A 27,137-nucleotide genomic window follows, 5' to 3' on the forward strand; every position below is an offset into this window, starting at 1 on the left:
CCTGACGATCCGAAGTAATATAATGTCACTTCACTGTGACCTTGACCTGCTGACCTACTTCCTTGTGGGGTTTTTTAAGATACAGCCTCTAAATTTGGACGACATACACAGTTTTGCACACCGATCGTAAAACTGAATTTCATTGACCATGAATGTGACCTACTGACTTTCTTAATATTTTAGCATCAGTTTGTAATTTGAAACATTTAGCTCATTTTACTCAGGTGAGCGATCCAGGGTCATCATGGCCCTCTTGTTTATTGTCATGTGGCCTCAACACCGGTAAATTTACCGTGACTATTTATCAGAACAGAACAGAACAGAACAGACCAAAACTTTATTAAAATAATATTAGTTCCTCGTCATAGAGTAAACCGGAAGGGATGACAGTAGCCTTTATATGCAGTTGTATAATAGTGGCTTTTATTAGGAGATGGCTTTTAGCAAAGGTTGATATTGACCAATTGACCATTTCAGCAATTTTATGCTAGAACACCTGAGGAAAAAGCATAGTGTAATGTTTGCTATTCATGAGTTAACAGACATTTAGGTCAGAGTAACAATCGGTTCATTAAGAACATTTTTTTGTAAATAGCAAGGTATATTTAACTTCCTTTCCTGGTATCTGTAACGCTAATGATCAGGCATGTTCCGACCTTAAGACCGGTTTCATTGCAGTATGTTAAACCCTGATCTATTACTATACTACGTCTCTTGTAACATAAATGGAGTTAGCTTTTGATAGAAGAAATATCGATTCTTGTTTGTACACTGTATATAATCTAGAAAGTATAACAGCTTGTGTGTGGAAAACTTAAATTTCAGTATATTTGGATGTATTGATGTGAATGGATTAAAAAATTGTGCATTTGGAATTTTCAAAGGTAAAAGGCAATAATGTTTAAACCAAATATTCATAGAATGAAAAGGATATTAATTTGTTTATTTACAAACTCGTAATCTAAAGTTTACTTTTCAAGATTAACTTTATTGGCGTGTACTTAAACATGCTTTTTTTAGTGTTTAAACTGAAATATTTCGTAAGATAACGATAGCTTAATCAGTAAAAATCGTGGAAACATAAAATTTCTATAAAATCAGTATATTGTTTTAAATATTTTGAGAATTAAAGGCAGTTTTGCTTGAATATCATCAAAGCTAATTGATTTAAATGTTCATGACTTTTATTTGCTTCCTTCGCAGATATAATGTTATCTTCCCTCTTTTCTTCAGTTTTTAGATGTTCAAAATAATATATTTGTCTTGAAAGTGCAGGTGAAACTTATCAATTTCCGAAATGAAAAACAACAAGATATATTACACATTTAAACAATATGCGAACAATTTTTAATGTGAGCACGGAATCCAGGTGACTTTAACACAACAAGTCAGGTTGATATGTAGGAAAAATTGATAGTTTTGACTATTGAACGCAAAATTATTCACTTTAAAAATGGTTTGTTACAGGTCGGTAAGCATTTTTTACAGGACAGTTCGTTTAATGGCATAATTAGAATAAAGTATCTGCTGTTTAAAGTCTATCTCCATGACGAGATAATCGTAAGGTAACATAAAAGAGATTGAATTACAGAATGTATAGTCTCTTGTTTAAGTCATTTGTCTATATTTGCGGAATTAGAATACAATTTAGTTCCTTGGTTAATATATATTTATAGTTCCAACTAGACTGCTAAATGAGGCTTCTTTTGTAATTTGTCTGTGTGTTTGTTGACTAAATTCACCTTAAGTAAATTTTCAGCTTTTTCAATTTTCTTTTATTGCGACACAATATTCGACTAGTTCCATGTCAGTGGAACATTAGGGTAAAAAATAAAGAGATCAAGTTGTCAGTCATTTATGGGGAACATGACTGAAAGTTGCCAGTCACTTGTGGCGATCATGACTTAAAATTGTTGGTCTTTTGTGGGGAACATGACTTAAACTTGTCAGTCACTTGTGGGGAACATGACTTAAAGTTGTCAGTCACTTTTGGGGAACATGACTAAGCTTTTTTTGTCAACTGGTTAAATGATGTTGTAACAGGTCCTCGACCTACATATTGCAACGTAGAGAGATTTCGCATGATTTGAACTTACTCTATCCGAGATGTATGGAACTGTTTTTTAGATAACATTGTTATTAATCAGTGAGTTAAAATACGGAGCACTGGCCATGTGTATAATTAAAAAAAACATATTTGTTTATTCCCATTACTCCAAGGAAACGTAAATCAAAACATTGCGCATCACCAATCACTGATGATTTATTCAGCATCAATTTATTGATGGAAATTGTTCCTCGCATTGACTGATGATCGATTAACGATAAAATACAACATGATTAGTTAATATCTGGGTTCAGGTCAATGTATTTTCTAATCTAGAACGGTGAGTACTACGAACTGCATTTATGTAGTTTTTTATCCTTATAATTACATGTTGCTTTTTTAAACGTTAAGTTTTTCGGAGAAGGGGAGGGTGTGTGTGTGGGGGGGGGGGGGGGGGGGGGGGGGGGGGGGGTCATGACGTTTTTCTGTCGGCTACAAACATTTCGAAAATGATTTTTTTTTATCAAATTTTGAATCTAAACCATGATCATCGGAGGGGAAATGAACTAACTGTTTTGTCATAATGTTACGCTTCATCTCAACCTAAGCGTATGACTGCAAAAAAATGATAAGCAATGGGTTCATTTCTACGTTTCAACGTAACGTGGCAGCGTTCTGTTCTTTAAGGTCTTTTTAGATCGTTCCGACCTCAGCTCAGCAGCATCGAAGTTTAAAACAACTATTGACTGACTGTTTTAAATTTTACAAGTGGATTACGAAAGTAAAACGAACTTAAACCCTCCCGATACAGGATTACAGCACTACTCGAATCAAAATAACGCCTGTGTACTTTGAATGTTGAGACATTACGACTGTATTTTTGATCTCTTAATGTTATACAACGTAGAATTAATGCTTAATTTTAATCATACATTGAAATTCATAAAACATACAGTAAACACTTTTTGAAAGGCTTAGCGGTCAATAGTCAAAACTATTGCCTGTTTTTTAAGTATGTTATTATAAGACAGCAGACAAAGCTTCAAGTTTTGACATAAGCCAAGAAACGTTTAGTATTGAAAAATAGACCGGTGAGTACATTTTGTAGTTCAAACTATTGACCGGTGATATGTATAAAAGAGCAGTTAATCAAATGTACTATTTCTTTCTTCTTGTTTAATCACCAATGCTTTAGAAAACGCGGTGATGCATTTTCATCTATGTTAGCATATGATCTTTATCAGATCCCTATGGGGTTGGAAAAAAAAACAATGAGAAAAATGAAATTAAACCTATGTAGCAAAGCAAAGTAAACATCACAGAAAACAAAATTGACATTTATTTTGCCTGTGCCCGGTGTCATAGTAAAATTCATTTAACTATCGCTTGTGTAATGATACATTTTCAAATATTGAAATAACCTGTAATGGCTAAATAGTAACATATTTTCACATGAATTTAATATTCCTTGGTCAAACTTTGATTCAAAGTTTTATTACAAATGTAAACATCAACATGAACGTTTAACACAGTTTATCGCAGTAATGTACAAACTGTGCTAATCGCTTTGATAAATATTTTATAACTTACAGATAGTTTTCAGTGCTATGATATGAGCCGCGCCATGAGAAAATCAACATAGTGGTTTCGCGACCAGCATGGATCCAGACCAGCCTTCGCATCCGCGCAGTCTGGTCAGGATCCATGCTGTTCGCTAACAGTTTCTGTAATTGCAATAGGCTTTGAAAGCGAACAGCATGGATCCTGACCAGACTGCGCGGATGCGCAGGCTGGTCTGGATCCATGCTGGTCGCAAACCCATTATGTTGATTTTCTCATGGCGCGACTCATATATTAGTTTTACAATACTAAAACAGGAGTATACTTTCAATAGAAAAAAGATTGTTAACTTTTATGTCAAATGTTTGTAAGTTATATCAACTTTGATACAGTCAAACTCGTGTTCTGCAGCCAGCCAAGGGAGCAAAACAGTGACTGCTTTATTGAGGTGGCTGCTTAATTTCTATCTTTCATTTTTTGACAATACCATTAACAATTGAAAAGGGGTGTTTACGAAAAATATACTAACTGAATAGCGAACAGTGCAGACCATGATCAGCCTGTATGGATGTGCAGGCTTATCTTGATCTCCACTGGTCGCAAAGTCAAAATCACTAGCAGGCAAAGGGTTAATGGAGGTGGCTGCTTAAGAAGCGCGTGACTCTCTGATATGACAAGAAGTCTAACAAACCTCAGAATGAGTCCTTGTGTCATTATAAGACAATCCTAAGCTGTATGTTTCCATACCTGTTAAGGGAAAAACGTACAGCAAGCGAGGTCAGTACCAACGCTGTTGATAGAAGACTTAATGGAATTTACTGACCTTGACCGCTCAGCCTCGGAGCCTCTTCCAACGCTACGTTTTTCATCCGTATTTTTCAATTATAATTACATGTGAGTCGGGCGTTGAATTTTTGAAGAAGATTGGAGTCTGGAATGAGTTTCTGTTTTTGTTTTACATACATGTGATAAACCATTCTCGTGTCATTTCAAGTTAAATCACAACAGTACTACAAAGTAATGATTTATTCAATACAAATATATTTAAAGAAATTGAATTCTCTATCGCATTGTATTTTCTTTAGAAATTAAACAGTTGTTTTTGTACACCGTTAAATACTTCCTCAATGTGGCAGATAAAGGGCCTTGTGCTAGTCATGGCGATGTTTTATGTTTTTCACAATGACATGATAAAGTATTGAATACAGATAAAAAAAATCTTTCTAACCTACGAAGCAAGGATAATCAAGATTTTCAAACTTTTCAACTATGCCTTATCAAATTTAATCACTTAAGTTCATTTAAGCTTGTTTACATTAAGCCACAAGTGGCATACTAGTACACTTCTAAAGTTCTAAAATCTAACTTAAACTATATGCATTAAATTAATAAAAATATGGTTTTTTTTTCAGGTATAGAATACCTGTAATGACAAATGGCACTTTCTGTGCAATTTCGTTTTCTTGTCTGTTATTTCGGTATTCCCCGGTCATCAATGAGTTCTAATCATTGAAATAATTTTATATCTACACTAATTTTGTGAAGGTGACTTGAGGGTCGGGTATAAATCATGAACATTAATATTAAAAGGGTATGCATGAAGTTATACATTGAACTGTCATAAAACTATACATGGGGAGCCTGAAACATCTGCTCTCAACAAAACTCTCTGGAACAAAACCGTTTCCGAACAAAACCGCTGCCAGACAAAATCGTTCCCGGACAAAACCGCTGCCGGACAAAACCGTTCCCGAAAAAAACTGCTCCCAGACAAAACCGCTCGAACAAAACGGTTCCTGGACAAAAACGCTATCGAACAAAACGGTTCCCGAACAAAACCGCTCTCGAACATAACGTTCCCCAGACAAAACCGCTCTGAAACAAAACGATTCAGGAACAAAACTGCTTCCAGACAAAACCGCACCTTAATAAAACCTCTCCCGGACAAAACAGCTGCCGACCAAAACCGCTCCCGGACAAAGCAGCTGCCGACCATGAATTCCATGTATTTAACGAAATCAACATAGTTTAACAATTAAAGTTTTCCTATATCTAGTATAAACTACAACTGTTTTAAACCTTACTGTACGGTTATGCTGTCTGTGGAAATACCTTTGGAAATAGAACATTTAAGAACTAAACAGTTTATAGGAGGGTTTCATTTTTGTCTTGGAAAGGTTTTATCCAACACTCATGTACATAAATGAAATTACCAAACGAAGACTCTCAGCAGTTTCAAAAATGATAAACTTTGGAGCCATGAAATGTACATTTTACTGACTGTTATCTGGCTTTAGAAAAAAAAAACAACACAAAATTTGCCAAAACATCAAAGTTATGACCTTTTGGTAAAAAGAAAACAACTATAAAGTACCCGAAAGAAGACGAAGCTGATCCGTAACAACTTTCGATAATTTCCGTGCGATTTCGGCGTTTTCCGGTGGAACGGAAAGCTGGTCACTACCAGACAAAGTGTAAACCTACGGAGGCTTAGCCACAGGTAGTTCAAACATAAATAGTCCCAATTCATGCCCTTTCTTAGAAGCATGATTTTTTTTTAACTCTAACTGCGTTTCAGTATGTATTTTTTGCATTCTTTCGAAACGACGTGTTCTTCTCGCATGCTAGATTAAAATAGCGGCGTCAGAACTTTGTCTCGTAAAAAATTGAAACAAAGCGAAAAGGATTGTAGCTTTCATTTCCTTTTTTCTCCCAAGATATGCTTTAAAATATCGAAAAAAGAAAAAACTTTATTTAGTATGTAGATGTATTTCATATGAAATAAAGAACAGACGGATTTAGTGGTGTTTAGCCTAGTATGAGCTATTGCTTTTTAATATCTTTTTCCTGAAAATGGATCCGTGACACTTTTATCTTAGCTTAGTAAGGATTCCACAATGTTACATGGTACTTGTTTAATTAAAAAGGTCTAAATCTAGAGTCATGTCCCTTTAGGTCAAACATGCAAGTACATTCAGCATGATAACTTTCAAAATTGTGTTTTTTATTGATTACCAATGTAATCATGCTTTTCTAACAAAAATTAATATTTACTTAGCTCTTAGAAATAAAAAACGACATAGAATTCAAATTTTCCACTCAAATTGATATGGCAGTTTTAGTAATTTAATTTCATCCGCGATTTCAATGTGGTACATAAAATGAATATTTTCAGCCTTTCATAATATTTTCTCTTTGAATTGGTATGAATTGTACTAAACAAATGTTAACTTTGTGCCGCGGAGATCGGAGATAGGCTTTGATGTTGACCATTGTCAATTTTATTGTAAAAATCATTTTGAAAAATATCAAAGTATCGATTAGCTAATGTCATGTAATTTAGACCATTCATAACTTTACTCATCGTCAAGATATTATATTTCGGTCGCGCCATGAGAAAATCAACAGTGGCTTTGCGACCAGCATAGGCTTTCAAAGCCTATTGTAATTAGAGAAACTGTTAGCGAATAGCATGGATCCTGACCAGACTGCGCGGATGCGCAGGCTGGTCTTGATCCATGCTGCATGGTCGCAAAGCCATTATGTTGGTTTTCCAATGGTGCGGCTCAATTATTTAAGCTCTGCGAGACTGTTTAAAGTTCCATACCTACCTTTCATCCGATTGTAGCTTCCCCATACACGGGAGCTTTATGTGTACGTACACTTTCGTCGTAGTGCCCCTCGGTACCTAGCAGTACTGATACAGGACGTTACATTTTGAGGTTACAACACTCTAGATAGCTGTTCTTTTTTCTTTATAAAATTGACAATATCTAACCTCAGGTAAAACGGAGCCATTCAGTCAAAAATGGCAAAAGTCTTGCTTGTATAGGCTTAAGTAATGGTAAAGGAACCAGCATGGGAGCCGTCTGGTCCGCGTAACGGTGGACATGTATTAGGACACTAATTTTTCACTTGGCATGGTCACAGAGGTGTAGATTAAAGCTGCTTTTTTGTTTAAATATCGTGGTGGATGTACTTTTGACATTTTATATATAAAGAATGGGAGAGGAGGTTTTATTTGGTGAAGTGAAAATTTTAGTATGACTAGTACTTCCTTCTCACAGCAGTGTGATTTTGATGTGATTTTCGTCTTTGGTATTAATTCAATGACATTTGAATGTTCGGAAATAAGTCTTGTTGTGCTTCGAAAGAAGAAAAAAAAAAAGTCCCGGAGATGCTTTTTGAAGTGTGTTACAACATCAACCACGATTCTATATGGGTCATACCAGTTTTCAACCTCGATATACATTTCATATCAAACACTGTTTTAACTTGATAAAAATCTTCAAAATGCGAACACAAGGAAGCTAGCTTTAATCAAAATGCTATCTATATAGATTAGCTTAAAAAGCTTTAATTCTGAATTAACGCTCCCTGGCAGGGGGTACGATACATTTTTATCATGTTTATATCAACATATGAAGTGCGAATTAACAGTTTGTCATATGTCTAAAAGATATGAGACGATTGTCTTTTATTCAAAGCTTTGCTTTCAAAAATCTATTAACCTTCCATTAAATTATTAAATTTTGCTATATTTTGAAACATGTATGAATAATACTGTGAAATCATTAATGTTTGTGGGGGACTAAATTTCGTGGATTTCGTGCTTGAATCAATCCACGAAATTTAACCCCAACGAACACGTAAAATTCCTAGTCATTTTATGGTCAGAAGTTGAAATCCACGAATTTACATCCCCACGAAATTGCCGTTTTGACCAAAACCACGAAATTTCTTGCCCACGAAATAAAATGATTTCACAGTAATAATTTTGTCAGAGGAATTTTCGGCATTGTCTGTCACACGGAATTACGAAATTGGCTGAAAGTCAATTTTTTGTCACAATGTTTTGTTAAAACGTGATAGAGATTAAAATGACATGCTCATGTAAAATCTTAAAAGACTTAGTTGGACTTAAAAGTTCAAATTCTCGACCAAATGAATATCAAAAAAAGTACACAGTTGTTTCAAGGACGAGACTGTACAGGACTACTTCATTTGTACGTTGAGTTGAGTTATTATTTCCCGATGGTTGTAATATACATGACTCGAGAAACGAAAAGAAATTTATTAAAAGAACTCGTATATGTTTATTTTTATATGTTGTTTTTTTTTTCGGAAAGTTGTATGCGCATTGAGAGAATGCCGAATTGCCTAACGGGAATACGCAATCATACGGGAATTATCGAGTGCCATGTCCATTTCTTAAGGTAGTAGACCACTATATTAATGACAGTATTTTCAGAAGTATACAATTGCGGCATGCGATGGAGTTATGACTGAAGACACAGTGAAGAGTAGCAAAATAGCAAGATTTTCAAAATTTTCAAGATTTTATTTAGTTCAGGGGTTATTACAACCATGTGATCAGAACAATAACACCATACAGTATAACAAACGAGTAACTAAACATGTATATAAGCAAACACAATTTACAGTTTCATATAACAGCCTTATAGGAATTACTAGCATGTGTACATATTCTTACGGAAAATTTCGAATGTCGTTACAGGTCCAGTACCTTTATCTTAGGACTATTTTTTTTTTTTGCATGATTTTTTTTTTAAATCGACATTGATATTGAACCTTGATTTTTTAATACTTCGGATTCAGATTTCACAATCAAATCGACATTGCAATTGAAATTATTGATTCTGTTTTTCAAAGGATATGAATACTTATGTATACTTCTGCATGAATAGTTTCATATTATCTATTTCTATACATACGTAATGCCTTATTCTTTATTAAAATATGTATTGCTTTAACGCACCATTTTATTGAATCTACAAACAACCTTATTTGATGTGTTGATATTAATAGAAGAGTGGTTTTGATTTGCACCATTGTAAATTTGAAAAGGAGTAATTTTGTTGTTAGAATCCTTTCAGTTCGGAAGAATTGAGTTCCATGACGTATTTGGTAAATTTCTATACTATTCATATAATTCGTGTATTTCTTTGTCGTATTTAATTATTAAAGTGTTTTTTGTATGAGAAAATATTCTGTCAGGTATGTCATTCAACCTGTTGGATAATCGTTCTATAAGTTTGATGTTACTCAGTTTGACGTTAAATTGTTGCAATGGACAGGCTATCTGCTGTATGTTTTGCTCAGCTGGATTACTAAACAGGTCGTACCTTTACCGTACCACAATTGTATGATGTTTCTATAAATCATAGATTGTTGAAAAAATAATTTTCGATCAGATTTGATTTTGCATTACTGTAATTCAGTCTGTCACTACGTTTTGGATGTTACGTCTTTTATCCTCCTCCCCGCTCTCCCTCTACCCCTCCCAACACACGCCGTTTATACCCCTTCCCGCCCACCTTCCACCTCTCCCCACATGCTCACCCCATCCCTTTTTAAATATTACTCGCATAATACGTACGTTACACATGCGGTTCTTCTCCATTTCAGAATGATGTAGATTTTATGAGCACACATTACAATTTCAACTCTTCAAGATGCCGACCAACTTCAAGAACCAGAAATACTCATCAATTAAAAGCGATTGCCTAAAAAGGGGAGAGCTATTTGAGGACCCGGAGTTCCCAGCGAACAGTAAATCGCTGTTCTTCAGCAGGGTAGAGAACGAAATAGAATGGAAAAGACCGAAGGTATGTTTTTTATCTGTGACTTTAAAAATCATGAAAATTTATTACAACGGGAGCTGGAAGTGGAATGGTGTCTTCGGCTCGAGTGGATTTTGCCAGAACATGGATCACCCGAGGCACCCAAGCACCGAGTGTGATCCGTTGAAGGAAAATCGGTGAGAGCCGGATACAATATCTTAGAACAAGCTGTGGTCGTAGTGCCCTGGCATGAACCAAAACACGGAAACGAAAGAACGTAACGCTACAATTGACATTTCAAATTTAACTGTTTTATCTGATAAATACGCATTTGAAACGTCATGATGTCATTCCCACAAATTTTAAATGTGTATCCACTTACTTTCGCTTTGCGCATCATTAATATCATATGTGATGCTTGTAAATTGTGACGTTCTGATTAAAAGATAATTTCAGGTTCGATATTTCGATTTTACAGCCAACCGTAAGTTTTTTTCTGTGAGAGTTGTCTCCAAACTCAATTTCAAGCCCGAGTCTAGTATTCATTATTGTTGATAATTTCAAAATGCTTACTTTTCTTTTTTTTTTTTTTTTTGCTCTTTTATTGTTCACAAAGTCCCGCCGGTTGTAATCAAACTTTGCATGAATGTACATTTTAAATCTATGGACAACTCGGCAAAATTTCGTGAGTGTAAATTTTTAATATATTTATTGCGAATTGAATACTGTGAAATCATTTAATTTCGTGGGCATGAAATTTCGTGGTTTTGGTCAAAACGGTAATTTCGTGGGGATATGAGTTCGTGGATTTCAACTTTTGAACACAAAATGAATGGGAATTTTACTTGTTCGTTGGGATTAAATTTCGTGGATTGACTGAACCACGAAATCCACGAAAATTAGTCCCCCACGAATATTAATGATTTCACAGTATGTACCGTTCTTGAGTGTTGATGAATACGGGTTCTGTTCCTCATGTGACTACTTGTGCCGAAATACGGAATTAAAACATGGGGTGTCACTTGATCCGTCATAATACAAATAAATCAGAATGATTTGTAGGAAGTTCATGTAGGAGGGAAAAAGTAGGTCACTAGGTGGTGGTGGGTCTTTAAACCAAACTCCTACTCGAGATCTCCGTTGCCGCTACGCTTTCATCGATATCAAGGCCATTGAGATCACTGAGAAAGGAGTTTGGTTATTGTCTGTATTTTCCACTTGATTGTCAATTCTCCGCACGCAGTTTCGGCATTCTGAGGTAGTAAGAGAAAAAACTGTTTTGGTTGATGAATGCTAAAGGATGCCGAAATAGCATCCGATGTTACCTAAACGCACGGGAATTGCCGAATTGTCTTTACGGGTCCACTACCTTAAATCAACTATTATCTTGATGGTACATGAAAAGTATAATTTGATGTCATTTGATAAAACACTTAAAAAACATAAAGACCTTGCTGGTCAATAGTCAAAACTATTGACCCTTCTTTTGACCACAGATAATAGTTTTTACTATCCACCGGCAAATCATTCAATATGTATATACTATTTACCTATAAAATTACCTTATTTTCTTACAGGAACTGTGCAAAGTACCCAAGTTGGTTGTAGAGGGCGTGACTACTGATGATCTCCACCAGGGGGATATTGGCAACGCCTGGTTCGTCACGGCATGTGCCAGTCTTACAAAAGAGAAGAAACTCTTCAGTACAGTAAGTTTAAACAGTTATCAGAATGTTTCTTCTTTCCAGACAGCTGACATACAAAACAACTATTTATTTTCCGTATTTCGACAAAATGGTCAGAGAGATCATTTACATGTTGCCATATTAACTGGGGATTTCCAATTGGCGGATGCTCTGGCGCCCGTAGATAAAAGTTGACTCTCCATACTGACAACCTGATGGATCTTCATAAGGTTGGACAGAAGCACTCTTGAATTGACTTCCGTTACATTGTTTTTCCAATGGCCATGCTTGATTGCAGTTTATGGCCGCCATTTTAATGATAAACGCAAGACCATCATGACCCTTTTATTTTAGAATACACTTTTTTCAATATATACTGTAATTTGAGCCGTGCCATGAGAAAACCAACATAGTGGGTGTGTGACCAGCATGGATCCAGACCAGCCTGCGCATCCGCGCAGTCCGGTCAGGCTCCATGCTGTTCGCTTTTAAAGCCTATTGGAATTGGAGAAACTGTTAGCGAACAGTATGGAGCCTGACCAGACTGCGCGGATGCGCAGGCTGGTCTGGATCCATGCTGGTCGCATACCCACTATGTTGGTTTTCTCATGGCACGGCTCATTTGTCAAGAACGGAACAAAAGGTTTTGCATGTTTCATTTTATCACATAGAGACGATCAGTCTGTACATATCAAAAGCACTATGGTAATGCATAACCTAAATGCGTGGTTTTCTGCCCTGCTTGGTAGGACTATGACTCAATGCAGACTTGGAGCGCCGGTATAAATTACAAACTCCTGTATATACCGGATTCAAGCAATTTGAACTTAATTTAAAGTACTTTAAATGTTTATATATTGTAACCATGGTGATACTAACCCTAACCTTTGGTCAGTATATCATACTTATTATACTAGTACACTAAATGCGTGCGAACATGCAATAATTTGCGTATTTTTGCCGTGCGATCCAATTGATAATCACTTCCGGGCATGCGCAGAAGACCGCTCCAACTCTGCAATGGGCAACATCAGTTTGGTAATGACTACACAACTTCATCTTCCCTAGGTATTACCTGATCTCAAGAACCAGGAATGGAACGAGAAGGCCGAGAAACCAACCTATGCCGGTGTGTTTAAATTCAACTTCTGGAGGTATGGCGAGTGGGTTGAAGTCGTCGTTGACGATCGTTTGCCGACGAAAAATGACAAATTGGTATTTTGTCACTCTAACACAAGAAACGAATTCTGGAGCGCATTGTTAGAAAAAGCATATGCCAAGTAAGTTAAATCGCATGTTGTAATTTATAGACGACTTCAGTTTAGGAACTCGAGATTTATGTATGAAGTTGAAGCTCCAGGTCAATTTTTTATTGTGTCATTGGAACAACCAGCGACTTATAGAATCTATAACATTTAAGGTGGCGGACGAAGTTTACACGTGTTCTTTCATTCAGATTTTTTTTTTTTGAAGAACCTCTCTCTCTTCAATTTTGGGGTTCGGAAACTTAACTAATTGTGTGCTGAGCCAAAGAAATAATACGTAACAGATTCGAAACTGTCGTTTTCCCGGTTTCTGTACATGAGCGCAGACGCTCATTAAGTAAGGAGTTAAGAAAGCATCTGTATTGATAAATGAGATTTAATTCGTAAGTCGGTCAGCGGGAACTGACTCAATTTCCATAGGCCCACATTGTCATGTTTCCGGTAACGGACCTTTCCTAACATTTAAACTTTTGATGCCAGTTGCTCGGGATGCTATCTGAGAACGATTGAAAAACTGCAAGAAATATACGTTTTGACCTTTAGGACATTTTTTTTCTCTTCGAACTCTGGTAGTGATTTGTTTTTCATGAAAATGCACTATTGATAAAAGCATGCACGTGGCATATAATTCTAGCAAGTAATTATGGATTAGTGTTTTAATTTATATTACAAGATTTTCAAACACACACAAGATAATTTACACCAATGGGAGATCACTTTACATGATAAGTATACCTCGCGAAATACCCTATAGTTTTTCAACCAATCAGAAGCCTTGTGAATTCCTTCTAGCTCACCTCACGTACTATATTAAGGGCAATTTGCTCTAACGAAAATACTCCGATCTGTTCAAACGGTCGTTGGCTGAGCTGATTGTTGGTACATTTTACTAGTAACCCTGATAATGATGGCATTAAGGTGTATGAAATTGCACTGTATTCAACACTGTTTGCTGCATATTGTAATCAGTGATGATGTTTGACGAGGCATAATTTTAGAGAGCGTTACCATGGTTACAAAATCTGCAATCCCCTAATGACAAGTTTTGAATGCGTGAAACCTTAAAACTTTTAATTTGTGCATGTTCAACAGAAATAAGCGTTTTAAATGTTACGCCTTTTATCCTCCTCCCCGCTCAGAAATAACAGTTATATATTATTAACTATTATACGTTGCAGTTATATAACGACATAATTACTACATAGTTACCAAGTGCATTTTTAATTGTAAATAGATTTTACTTGATCACAGTGCATCAACGACATATTTTGTCATTACAGATTATACGGCGATTATGAAACACTCGTTAATGGTCGCACGGCGGACGCTCTTGTTGACTTCACTGGCGGTGTAGCCGAGAAACTTGTGCTGGCAAATCTGGGCCTTAATGACCTTAACGCACAGCTCGACTTCTTTACCAAATTGAAAGATGCGCTAGACAATAGAGCTCTTATTAACTGCAATATTGACGTAAGCCGTAGTTTCGTATTTTTTACATTGAAACTGCAATATTGACGTAAGCCGTAGTTTCGTACTTTTTACATTGAAATTGTAATATTGACGTTAGCCGTAGTTTCGTACTTTTTACATTGAAACTGCAATATTGACGTAACCGTAGTTTCGTACTTTTTACATTGAACTGTAAATTTTGGTTACTAATGCGTAACATGCCATTGGCTATACAATGTATTCTAAATATGTGCATTCTGGCTATTATGTTTTTGCCACCACTTACTTAGTACAGCAAAATTACATTCGAAAATAAGAATGACAGTTCTGACATCTCTTTATATGTAAGCATTTAAACAAACAAACAAACGTTATGGTTGTGTGTGTTTGTTACTAAAATATTTTCAGCATGCAATGTAAAAGGAATACACCATTTTTGTCGCACTAGAGAGAAATTTCTGTCTGAAAGTGAATTAGAATGAAGCTTTTAGGAACTGAATTACATGCATTGACTTAAAAATGTAAATAATAAGGTACCAGTTATATATTGCGACTGTTTCCCATTTTCAGTGTGCGCTAGAGGATATAGACAAGGAAACAGCCCAGGGACTAATCATGGGTCACGGATACAATATAACCAAACTTATGGATATAAGTGTTCCTAAAAAATTGCAGAGTAAAATTGGACATGAAAAAATGTTCATGATACGACTTGGTAACCCCTGGGGCACTAAGGAATGGTCAGGACCATGGGCAGATGGGTGAGTGGTCTTAAACATGACCAGAATACAAGACCTAAAAATGTAATTCTGATTACCGTGACCATAAGTCCGAAAAGACGTTCGTATCAGTATAATTTAATATGCGCTGGATGTTTTAGCTGGGATTGAACAACGAAAGATCTTTTTCAGAATTCGTAGCCGCGTAACTTCGAACTTTGACGTTACATATTAGGGCATTTCCTTAGAATAATTCGTTTACAGCACATTTCTGTGCTAAGTAAATCTGTAACTCGCATCGTTTTTGGAACCCATTGACCAGGATAGAATTTTAGCAACAACCTTTATTGAAATCTGTAAAGTTGTAAAAGTTGTCATCCACTGATAAATTTATGACAAACTTGATAGCCGAACCAAAACGATCTGCAACACTCGCTAAAAATATCCGATAGTGATCGATATTTAGCTAGACGGTCGAAGGGAGACAACAATGTATAGCGTTGGTCTCAATAAACAAGGAAAGATAATGGAATCGATTTTTGCCTAATTCTTCAGTATGAGTGTAACTTTTTCCTACTAAACGTTTAGATTTAGGTGTCAGTGCCATGTAGTGTAAGTAGTATATACCTGTAACTCACTTAAAATTTCTGTTGTTGTTGTAGCGCTCCGGAATGGAATGCTCTAACTAGACACGAATGGGATAAAATGGGAATAAAGTTTGAAAGTGAAGGTGAATTCTGGTAAGTTGAAATATTAAACACCAAAAGTGATACAAATTCTATATGCTATCGGTCAATAGCAACACCCAGTTGATTTTACTTTAGGTGTTTTTTGTTTTTTTGTTTTTTTTGTGTTTTTTTTTTGTTATTTTATTGTGTTGTTGTTGTTTTGTTTTTTTTGGAGGGTGGTGATGTTGTGTCATGGATATCTATAGTAACAATTTTTCGCAAAATTTTCATTGATTTCATATATCAAGTTTTCTTTGTACGAAAACTTCAGATCTGGCGACTGTTTATTCAAACTTTTTTAATGAAATGTCTGTAGTCAATATATTACAAAATTCCTTTGCTAAGAAACTCCGCTCAGTCAAAGTTTTTAAATCTATTTCGGTTAAAAATATTTGTCAAACTTTGCATTACCCATCAAGACAGACTTAAATGTAGTCTGCTATAGTTATTTTTCTTGGTTCGAGTTCAAGCATGTTTTGTTCAACTCGATTCATTTTCAGGATGAGCCTTGTCGACTTTGTCAGTAACTTTACAAACGTTGATATCTGCCATTTTGTCAATACTTCAATCATATCACTGAAGAAAACTTGGCACGAGAGTGTCTTTCACGGAGATTGGCACGTGGCGGGAAGAAATGGCGGAAGTGACTGGAATTCGAGAACATTCCTTAGTAATCCACAGGTACCTGAAAGTCCATTATTATACTTTATTTAGAGGTCGAAATAAGGTGCATCATTTTGAAATAATTAATATTTATTTTCAAACTCGCATTGCTTAACAACAATATAAGAAATCTCCAATGGTAAGTAAGAGAAACATCCTATAACCTTCTTTATGCTATGGAAAAAAAGAAGAAATGAGCCGTGCCATGAGAAAACCAACATAGTGGGTTTGCGACCAGCATGGATCCAGACCAGCCTGCGCATCCGCGCAGTCTGGTCAGGATCCATGCTGTTCGATAACAGTTTCTCTAATTCCAATAGGCTTTGAAAGCGAACAGGGTGGATCCTGACCAGACTGCGTGGATGCGCAGACTGGTCTGGATCCTTGCTGGTCGCAAACCCACTTATGTTGGTTTTCTCATGGCACGGCTCAAACTATCAATTATGTCGCAGTAAAGTGCCGGGTAGCTCAGTCGGTAGAGCATCGATGCGGTATTCCGAGCCCCCGGCTTCGAGCCACGGTCTAGTTGCACACATTTCTCACCCTGTGACGTATATATTAGTGATATTTTCACATTTTTTTTCTGAAACTATAATACTCAAAACAGTTTTTCATCAAATGAAAATGCATAAAATGTTCAATCGAAACTTGGCGACTCCAAGGGATTGAGCATTTTACTTCGAGATAACCGATATTCGACTTAAATTGAGCCGTGCCATGAGAAAAACAACATAATGGGTTTGCGACCAGCATGGATCCAGACCAGCCTGCGCATCCGCGCAGTCTGGTCAGGATCCATGCTGTTCGTTCATGCCTTCTCTAATTGCTATAGGTTTTGAAAGCGAATAGCATGGATCCTGGCCAGACTGCGCGGATGCGCAGGCTGGTCTGGATCCATGCTGGTCGCAAACCCACTATGTTGGTTTTCTCATGGCATGGCTCAAATAGTATTTTATACACGTATGTTTATAACGGGACCTAAAAATGTTTTCAGGATAGCCGAAATTTTGAGATAAACGAGTTCGAGCTATGGGTTTCAACTAATTTGATAATTTGTATGGCATATATTTCTTTTCAGTACGTGTTCGACATAGGCGCTACTAAAGACAAAATAATGGTTTCACTGGAACAACACGACATCAATACTTCTCGACAACAACTCGGCATTCAGCTTAATACGATAGGATTCCAACTCATGAAGGTAACCCCCAGTTGTTCGAATCACTGATCTTATTCATGAAAATTACTCAGTTTCACATAACTTACACTATTGAAAACAGGTCAAAGACATTATCGATATTTTAGTGTGAAGGGAAACAACTACAACGGCGCACAAGGCAAAAAGTCAATACCGACAAGAGTTGCGATTCTTGTATGTTTTACACTCAAAGTTGGGGATGTTCTGTGGCATCTGTTAGAAAAAATATTTTTAAAAATCATACCTACTTTGGATTGAAAGTTTCTTTTTTTCTTAACCGATTAGAAATACTGCTATCTTTTGATTTAGTATACCTTTTCTGAATTTTCTCCTCACACATGTTATAGGTAGAAGAAAATCGGAGATACAGGGTACACATAAATGGCGACCTCATGTTTAAGTCCGACTACGCCAAGTCAAGAAGTGTATTTGGGTCTATAGAATTGAAGAAAGGTCGCTATGTACTCTTCCCGACAACAAAAGACGCCGGAGACACTGGCAAATTCATGTTACGGTTGTACACATCAAGTCCGGCTTCTAGCAGGTACGCTACTCTCGGTAAAGTTAGTGTAAAATCGCGATATTCATCCAATAATTAAACTAATATAGATTTGATAAGTATTTCACGATAGTCTTCCCTACTTCATCACAGAATATACTGCAAAAGCACATATTTTCGCTGGGTCGAAATTTCGCGAATTTTAAATCTGGAGTATGTTTGCCAGGTTTATTTGAATTATACTAATGTTGAATATTTACGCGAGGATTAATTTTCGCGATATACAGGGTCTCGCGAATATAGCGAAATTTAAATGCTCGCGAAAATTTCTGCTTTTACAGTAGTTGCAAAGTTCTTCATTCATAGTAGATTGAGTTATGTTCGCGATTGTTTTATTTTAACTAACATTTACGAATAATGCTATCGCGAATTTAAACATTTGTGAATAGTACAATTGTTTTATTTTTACTAACATTCACGAATAATACTATCGCGGCTTCAAACATTCGTTAATAGTAATCCACATCAGGACATTAAATACAAACTCCACGTTTCGCGGTTTCTTAACACCGCGAATAAGGTTACTGACAATGAAATTGTTTAAAGCCTGTGCAAATACACCCAGTCTACAATATTTACTGATATTTTCCTAGCACTAACAACAGTTCTACGTGCTTTTATGTGTGGAATTATCGATGTTATATGTTGAAACAGATAATTTTTTTGTATATTCATTGCATCCTTTAGGGTTTATCAAGGCCTACGGAAGTAAGTTGCACGGAAATTGCATGTTTGCTGAATTGCTATTGGGTATATGAGGTTTCAAAAGAAGTGAAAAACGTTAATATTGTTTTTTGTGATTCATTGGTTATTGTCGATGGAGCATCAGATTTTGACTAAGTCTTTAAACCCATCATCTTATATGCATCACTTAACATACTTGTACTTACAGACTATTAAAGTTTGATTCGAAAAATCATTTCTGCCTAAGGTTTGAAGAGCGATGTTTGACTTTGTTCAAGATAAATAGGACTGATTATGTCTCCCACGCCACTGTGTAGTAGGGGACATATTGATTTACTCCTGTCTGCCTGTGTGTCCGTCCGTCCGTTCGTCTGTCACTAATCTTGTCCGCACTCTAAGTCGGACATTTCTCATCCGTTTTACACAAAACTTGAACAAAATGTGTTTGCCAATATGTCCTCGGCATAGTTCAAAAACTAGCCAAATCGGCCCAGGCACTTCGGAATTATGGCCCTTCAAACATTGTTTTTGATAATCAAAGCACAGAAAGTGTGACTGGGTTGTATCAGAGCACTGAAAGTCTGATTGGGTTGTATCAAAGCACTGAAAGTCTGATTGGGTTGTTTTTGATAATCAGAGCACTGAAAGTCTGATTGGGTTGTTTTTGATAATCAGAGCACTGAAAGTCTGATTAGGAATAAAGAATAATTATATAGGGAGTAGGGTTTACGCTCGAACATTTCTCAATCCGTTCTTATACTACTATTCAGATGATTAGGCAGTTGTGGGAGACATGCCCTTTTCTCAAAAGCAGCTCTAGTTTTACATGTGATGCCGGCGGATGAACACGATATTTGCCGAAGATTTTTGATGAGTTAGCTACCTTGATAATGTATAATGTTGAGACTAATACCTTATTTATACATGAATAATGCTTTAGTTTTATATTCTGTCTCATTTTAACAAAAATAACATGATTGTGCTCATTTTACTAACTGTTTACTAATCTTTACAGCGGTATATCATCTAGTGCTTGGTAAGACAATCGTGCTATCATTCGAAAAAGTACCTTAAGTGACGCAGTTTGACGTTATCTATGACGTCATAATGCTTTATTTCAGTTTAATCAAGCCAAAAAAATCAAGCGTTTTTTTTTTGTTTACTTGTAAATGTTCTTAGTATGTTCTGAAGTTTAGGAAAACGATGGTTTAATGGAAATCTAATTCAATTTGTAGAAAAGATATTGTTCTGAACGTGCAGAATCACCTTAATCGAGAATGCAGTTGTCGGTTTTGCATATTCTACCTATCATAATGTTTCATATTGTTGATGTACATCTATAAAAAAGAAAGAATAAAAAAAGTAAAAACAAGAAAAAAACAGTGACTTCGCTTCAGGTACTTTTCGCTTGGAACAGAGGAAATCAGAATCTCAACTTTTATTTAGTATCTATGGTACCTTTCTTCCCTTTTCGTTGTGCATGGCTTCGGAAATAAAATATTTCCCTACTTTTCGGGAAAAGATATTAGATCCTAAGCATCTGTCTTATCCTGTTGCAAATATGTATTGTTAACTAAAGGAAAAGCACACGTGTAATTGTATTTATTATTATAACTTTCTCGATGTTTTACTTTGCTTCACATTTCTTTTTTTTTTCAGAAGTCTAGGGCATTTTAGTTCTTATGATTTCATCTTAGTTTATTATATCGTTATTATTTTTAATAACTCAATATTTTCAGATCTCAAAAACCATTATTACAGGTTGATGTACTTCCTTTAAACAATTTCAGAAGTAATAGCTTCTATACCTTGTAAACTGTAGCTTAGTTAATTTTATAAGTTGATTTAAAGGAGGAGATTCACTATTACCCAAATTGGCTTAAAAAATACGTTTTAAAATGGATAAAAAATCTAAAACTCCTGTCATCAAGAACTGTACTGTTTTATAAAACGGTATGCATTACTTAACAATTTATTCATTATTGAGTTAAAAAAAAACATTGACATAAAGAAAAACGCTTTAAACATTACCTGAGAAACCGTCAGTTTGTAACCAAATTTTGAAACAAAACTGGAAAGTTCAATATTGGCGCAGCTGTCATGATCAGCCACAACCAAATGTTTACCAGTATTCTGAAAGAAACTGGAACTTTGTACAAAATATTTTGAGGTCCTTGGCTTTACCGACCTCTAAAATCATTTCCCTATAGCCTGACATGTCAAAAAACTCTCTAATTTCTTATGCATCTGTGATTTCAGCAATATTTAGTGCCATGCTTTTTAAAAAAAGCATTTTCCGAATTTAGGTTGAAAGATAAACATTCTGCCAGCAAACATTGTATCATTACTTCTTTTATCACAGTTAAATGTGTGTTTTTCTCTCAGATAGTATAGGCCCTTTAAGGCTTAAGTGAACCTTATCCTTTCTCAATTTATTACGTTATGTTAACATACACATTTAGATAATAATGCATGTTGTTTCAGTACTTTTGGTGATTCGTCGGTCTAAGATAAAAATGCCTTTTTGTCAGCTTCTTCATCTGGTAATGCTTCCCTTTAAATTTCAGCCTACAATTTTCAGGTCTCATTATTTGAACTTAAAGTATTGTTTAATACAATACAAATTTTGTTCATTTTTATTTTTGGTTCGTAAGGTTTTATTACCCAAAATGCAAACGATATGAGGCTTTATTGGAGTCACGAATGCATATCCGTCTGTCCGTTAGTAATTCCTTTCCGAAGGCATAAGTCTGAAACCATCTTTAGATGGATTTTCAAGTAACTACACATAGATAAGTAATATATAACTAATACATTCATAAGTATCCAAAAGATACAAAATCAAAGTTTCGTTTGCGCAAAAAGGTTACAGAAGAAAAGTGAACAAGAAAGCCTTGATCTTGCTCTTTGAAATATGCAGATACCTGTTAAAGATAAAATATAAATGATAGCGATACAATAATCTGTGAGTAATTCCATTTTTAAAAGAGCAGCTGTTCCGTCATTAAACATTATATTAACCTCTTACAAAAAAAAAATTAATGAAAAAGAAAATCAGTTTGAATTTTCACTCGTGGCAGTAGTATAAAACACTTTTCTTTATTTAAGGGAGCTAACTGAGGAATGCCCTAAAGCGTCATGCTGCGGTAAGCCCCCGTTACAAGTAAGCACAATCACTGTAGAGGGCGCCTCTGGGCTAGAAATCCCGCCAGATTCCAAAGTCAAAAGTAAGATACTTACTTTTTTTGTATATCTACTTTAAGTTCAATAAAAGAGAACAACAAAGACATATAGTTATATAATGGTCTCATTCTGGACTATATTTCACGACGTGCTGATTCTGGTAGGAGCAATCAGATCTCTAAAAAGAACCATTAGCACACAGAGCACAACCAGTCAATGGCAAACTCAGTTCTGGATGATGAAACGAGCAACAAACCTCATGTCCTTAGCTCTTGTCAAAGCGACGCTTTGATATTCGTAAAATTCAACGAACGTTATGATATCTTATGGCCAAAATAGTAATAAAAAGACCAGTCTTATTATCTTAAATACGAAATGGAAAAAAAAGATTACATTAGACATTTTCAGTGCTTAAATCAGTTACACTACTTATATGAGCCGCACCATAAAAAAAAACCCAACATAGTGACTTTGCGACCAGCTTGAATCCAGACCAGCTTGCGCATCCGCGCAGTCTGGTCAGGATCCATGCTGTTCGCTAATGGGTTCTCTAATTAAAATAGGCTTTGAAAGCGAACAGCATGGGTGCTGACCAGACTTCGCGGATGCGCAGGCTGGTCTGGATCCATGTTGGCCGCAAGGCCACTATGTTAGTTTTCTCATAGCGCGGCTCATATATTAAATACTTAAATGATTATGAAATGCAAACAAAGGGATCACATATGCTATTTTTAATATTAAATGCAAAAAGGATCATTCTTGCAATCTTCAGTATGAAGTGCCGTATTCATCTAACTTAATTTTTTTCAGCGATTGATCCGTACATAAAGATTTTTTGTGAGGGAGAGAAGGTTATCTCTGAGAAACTGGTAAAAACAAACAGTCCACAGTGGAACATTAAAGCGACTTTTTACAGAAAGAAACCTGATACAGAACCTATCACTGTTGAAGTAAGTTTTCACCTCACTTACTTAAAGACCTGCTCCAGTCCTACCTTTAAAACCTTAAATTTCCACTGAAAAAGCATGAAAATCCTGACTATGAACTATGAAATAAAGCGTGGCGCGTGGCCGTTAACTGTTACCTATTGTAATCATGGGTTGCATACACACAATAGAATTTGAACAGCCGCGGAGCAGGGCTTTAATTCTTTCATAGCTGCTAAAAACAAGTTTGGCTAGTATGACGGTTGGATGAATGTTAGTCCGTTTGTCAACCGTGCTACAAGTATATACGCAATACGTGCAAGTCGTGCTTTAGCAGAATCTAAAAATACCTCACTATAGTTGTAGGTGCGGATAGATATATCTGGCTCGCGGGTAATTATTTAGGCGGTAACGAGGCTCTGCCGAGTTACAGCAAAACAGTTACCGTCAAGCCAAATATTTCTATCTACGACTACAACTAGTGATAGATTCTTTTTCTTGCATGCCGTATTCTTCAGTAATAGAAGAAATGAAGAAAAATGAAAACTTCTCATTTTCGCACCATTTCTTTATAGTAGCGTATGCATTTTCGCATTCATTCATAAACTGCAACACGTGAGTCATTATACGCCCCGGGATGTAAGACGAGTTTTTAGCACCGGCAAAAACATGGGAAAATCCTGTCTGGTATGCCAGAAACGCATGGGATAAACTACATGAAGTTGAAAAAACTTACCATATATAGAGTATATTTTTCGAACATATGTAATAGTTATGAACTATAAGAAAGAAAACTTTCTTATTCAGATTTGGAATAATAACACTATCATAGATGACTTTATGGCAGAGGCGAGGATCCTGGAGCCTGGAAACGAAGAAGGGGAGAAGAAGAAATGTGATCTGTTTGGAAGAAAGAAGGAAAAAGACGCTATACAGCCAGGCAATCTGCATATTTTCATAAAATCTAGTAACGATTTAGCCTGTCTATAAAACGAAAGGATTCGAGAGCTCGTGTAGTCAAAAAATATATTTAAAAAAAAAGAATATTTAATAAGAAACTGATGACGTAACACAAAAGGATTCTAGAGCTGGTGTAGTCAAAAGAACTAAACATATTTGATAAGAAGCCGATGACGTATCCCCTGCCTCACGGATTATAGACAATAATGTAGAAAAGTGTCCTTTACTGAGTAAAGTCTGATACAACAAAGAAAGACAACATTTTGTTTGTCAGGAGACACCGTCTCGGTATAGCCAAAAGCATTGACAGCTCCGAAATACTGTCGCGCTATTTTTTTTAGAAAAAAAGTAGTAAAGACCTTTAAAATCATTATTTTTGTATTATAGCCGGCTGTGATTTTTTTAACCTATATAGCAAGTGCTGAAAGGAAAACTGTCGCAACACCTTAATTTGATACGAGTTATGGCTGTTTTCCATTCAACATTTGTTATGTGAAGATGTACCCAGTCTGATTGTATGACGCTGACAGGCTGATCTTTAATGAAAATAGATTTTGTTTAAACAGGTTGTTACTCAAAAATTCTTAACCATTAGCCTGTTTGCTCAAGTGATCCTGCCTTTGCGGCAAGTACAAACCAAGATCAGCCTGCACGTCCGTGAAAATCGATCTTAGTCTGTGCTGTTTTCAATGAACACTCCTTCGAATAATGAATGGTACTGTCCAAATTGAATGAAGGACCAGTCCATTTTAAAAAAAAAAGGTTAATGCACAAAAAGTAGCAGTTATTTTAATGTATAAAGTGGGGTTTTTTTAAATTATGTTTATGATATAATGTTAACTGGCTTTATGTTTATCTGTGATTAGATTACATACAGTCAACCCTGTGTATAATGACCAACAGTTACGGTATAGCCAGAATCTGTCAATTCACTGGTCAAAATAAACTTCATCTGTGTCAGTCACAAAGAAAAAGAAATGTCGTATCAGACAAGTGGTTTTTGACCACAGGTGGTCTATTATACAGGTTTAACTGTATGTCTGTTTACTGTGATAAAAAGTTTTTACTTCTTAAATTATTGTTATTTTTATTTTTTGTATTATTGATTTGTTACAAGTGTGTCCGCGACGGTAATACGTCGTACAAATAATTTCACTCACGCTGTGCCCTCGTGAAATTATTACGCCCGATGTATAACCGCCAATCGTGCATGAAATTTATTAGTGTTAAAACACTCTTTTGCTATGAATTATTTCTTAAATAGAAGATGTGCAACCGATGAGAGAATTCACATTCAATTACGTGTGTACTCATTTTACCGAGAGAATTCACAGTTACATGAATTTATTTAGTACATTAACAATATTTCATTTATTCCGTCCAAGTGCATGTACTAGTTAAAGAGTGCCTTTATTCGATTTATGTATTTCTGTAAGTTTTATGTTTTTATAGATATTTTTATCTGTTTAATGTACAACATCTTAAGCAAACATTACAGAGAAGATTTAAATATGTCTGTTTTACAGATGCTATTTTTCTTATGCATTTTATACGTTTATAAGGAAGTATGCTTGCTCTTTTTGAGGTTGCACTATATTCAATATCCCAAAATAGACATACATGCTCTTTTAATCAAGGCACTGTGACGCTGGAATTGGGTCGCATTCTTTTTTACAGGAAAAACAATATCGATAATTAAGTGCTGAATTATAAATTGGATTGAGCAGAATAAGTGTATTCATTGTATATTTTTTGGAGTATACATGCGTCTCATTCATGGTTAAGACACACATGAGTCGTGCCTTAAAACGTCATATTCTTCAGTTAATGTTAAAAAGATCCGTTTTTTTGAAAGTCTTTCAAATTTAGTATTATTCTAGGAAATAAGACTGATATTTTTTTACAAATGAATATATTATGATCTTATCAATAGTAAAACATTTTTAAATGCACTCAAAAAAAAAAGTATTGTGAAATAACATTAAAGCATATTTATTTAACTGAATACATCAATTTTGCCTAAAGACGTGTCTGTGTATGGTACTTTTTAACTGACAACAGATGAATGTCAGAAAATATATAAATGCCATCAATTATACTTGATTTTGTTTACCATTTTTGTACAAAATAAAATATTTTTGTTATCGCATAAACTCATTCAGGAAAATAAATATTTTTTATGTCCTTGAAACTGTATGTATTTTTTGTGTGTTTACTATGTCACTGTTCTGTGTTTCAGTTTATTTTCACTCAAATCTACGGAAATAAAGTTTTTAATAAATATGTGTTTATTTTATACACCCCTTTATTGTCTTCAATTCAAGCCTTCCAGCTGGGTAAATTGTATGACTTCCAAAAAAGGAAATATTCCGGACCGTAAACGGAAATGACGTCATTGTGTCCAAAAGATTGCGCGATCCGCTTTCTTTAACTTTATTATCTGAAATGTAAAATTCTGTATTTCTCATAAAAATCAACTTTTACGAATCGGGATCTACATCCCTGAATGTAAACAACTTTTTCAATAACGGTTGAATCACTAGAAACGCGTGACCGGCGTTCAAGAAAACGTCATCTGACAAAGCTCCGATATCTGTCAATTTTTGTTTTTATTTTGATTAAGGTTGTGACATAAATTAATAATCTTGTTCTTTCTGTGTCACTTGCCTTTGCTTGTAACAATTGTAAAAATACATTTGTCGTAAACTTTAAGTTTAAGACTGAAACTGCCACAGGATAAAAAAGTTTCTTAAAGCCACACCATTTGTGGTAAATAATGTATGTAAGAATATCCTTTGGAAGCACTGAATGCAACCAAGCAAAATAATAGCAGACTCGGTTTGATTAAGAGTCTATTCATGAGTGGTAGCGGATAGTGCTACACCCGTCACTCTCCCTAGTACCAAATTTGTAACAGCCGTCGAAAG

At 35.5% G+C, this 27,137-nt stretch overlaps 1 protein-coding gene across 4 annotated transcripts; it reads left to right on the forward strand.

The window, feature by feature from the left end:
- The first annotated feature begins 715 nt into the window (after window positions 1-715).
- Window positions 716-26,491, forward strand: LOC123542167 (calpain-5-like). 4 transcript variants are annotated; one of them, XM_045327853.2, is made up of 14 exons: window positions 716-884; window positions 10,037-10,236; window positions 11,769-11,900; window positions 12,945-13,156; window positions 14,422-14,611; window positions 15,161-15,351; window positions 15,972-16,049; window positions 16,538-16,718; window positions 17,779-17,901; window positions 18,246-18,442; window positions 20,157-20,177; window positions 22,250-22,368; window positions 23,135-23,274; window positions 24,058-26,491. In XM_045327853.2, the coding sequence occupies exons 2-14, from the start codon at window positions 10,084-10,086 to the stop codon at window positions 24,238-24,240; spliced, it is 1,920 nt and encodes a 639-aa protein (XP_045183788.2). In that variant the 5' UTR covers window positions 716-884; window positions 10,037-10,083; the 3' UTR covers window positions 24,241-26,491. The 4 variants fall into 4 exon arrangements, with proteins under 4 accessions (XP_045183788.2, XP_045183793.2, XP_053387336.1 ...); XM_053531361.1 differs by lacking the exon at window positions 716-884 and adding an exon at window positions 2,370-2,387; XM_045327855.2 differs by lacking the exon at window positions 716-884 and adding an exon at window positions 9,395-9,535.
- The last annotated feature ends 646 nt before the right edge of the window (window positions 26,492-27,137 follow it).

This window comes from Mercenaria mercenaria, chromosome 19 (assembly GCF_021730395.1).
Source record: "Mercenaria mercenaria strain notata chromosome 19, MADL_Memer_1, whole genome shotgun sequence".
NCBI classification, from domain to species: Eukaryota; Metazoa; Mollusca; class Bivalvia; order Venerida; family Veneridae; genus Mercenaria; species Mercenaria mercenaria.

Excerpts from the sequence above, each read along its gene's own strand:
- LOC123542167 (XM_045327853.2), top strand. The coding sequence starts at position 10,084 with ATGCCGACCAACTTCAAGAACCAGAAATACTCATCAATTAAAAGCGAT. Across the intron at positions 13,157-14,421 it reads TTAGAAAAAGCATATGCCAA|ATTATACGGCGATTATGAAA; the intron begins GTAAGTTAAATC and ends TTGTCATTACAG. Across the intron at positions 14,612-15,160 it reads TTATTAACTGCAATATTGAC|TGTGCGCTAGAGGATATAGA; the intron begins GTAAGCCGTAGT and ends TCCCATTTTCAG.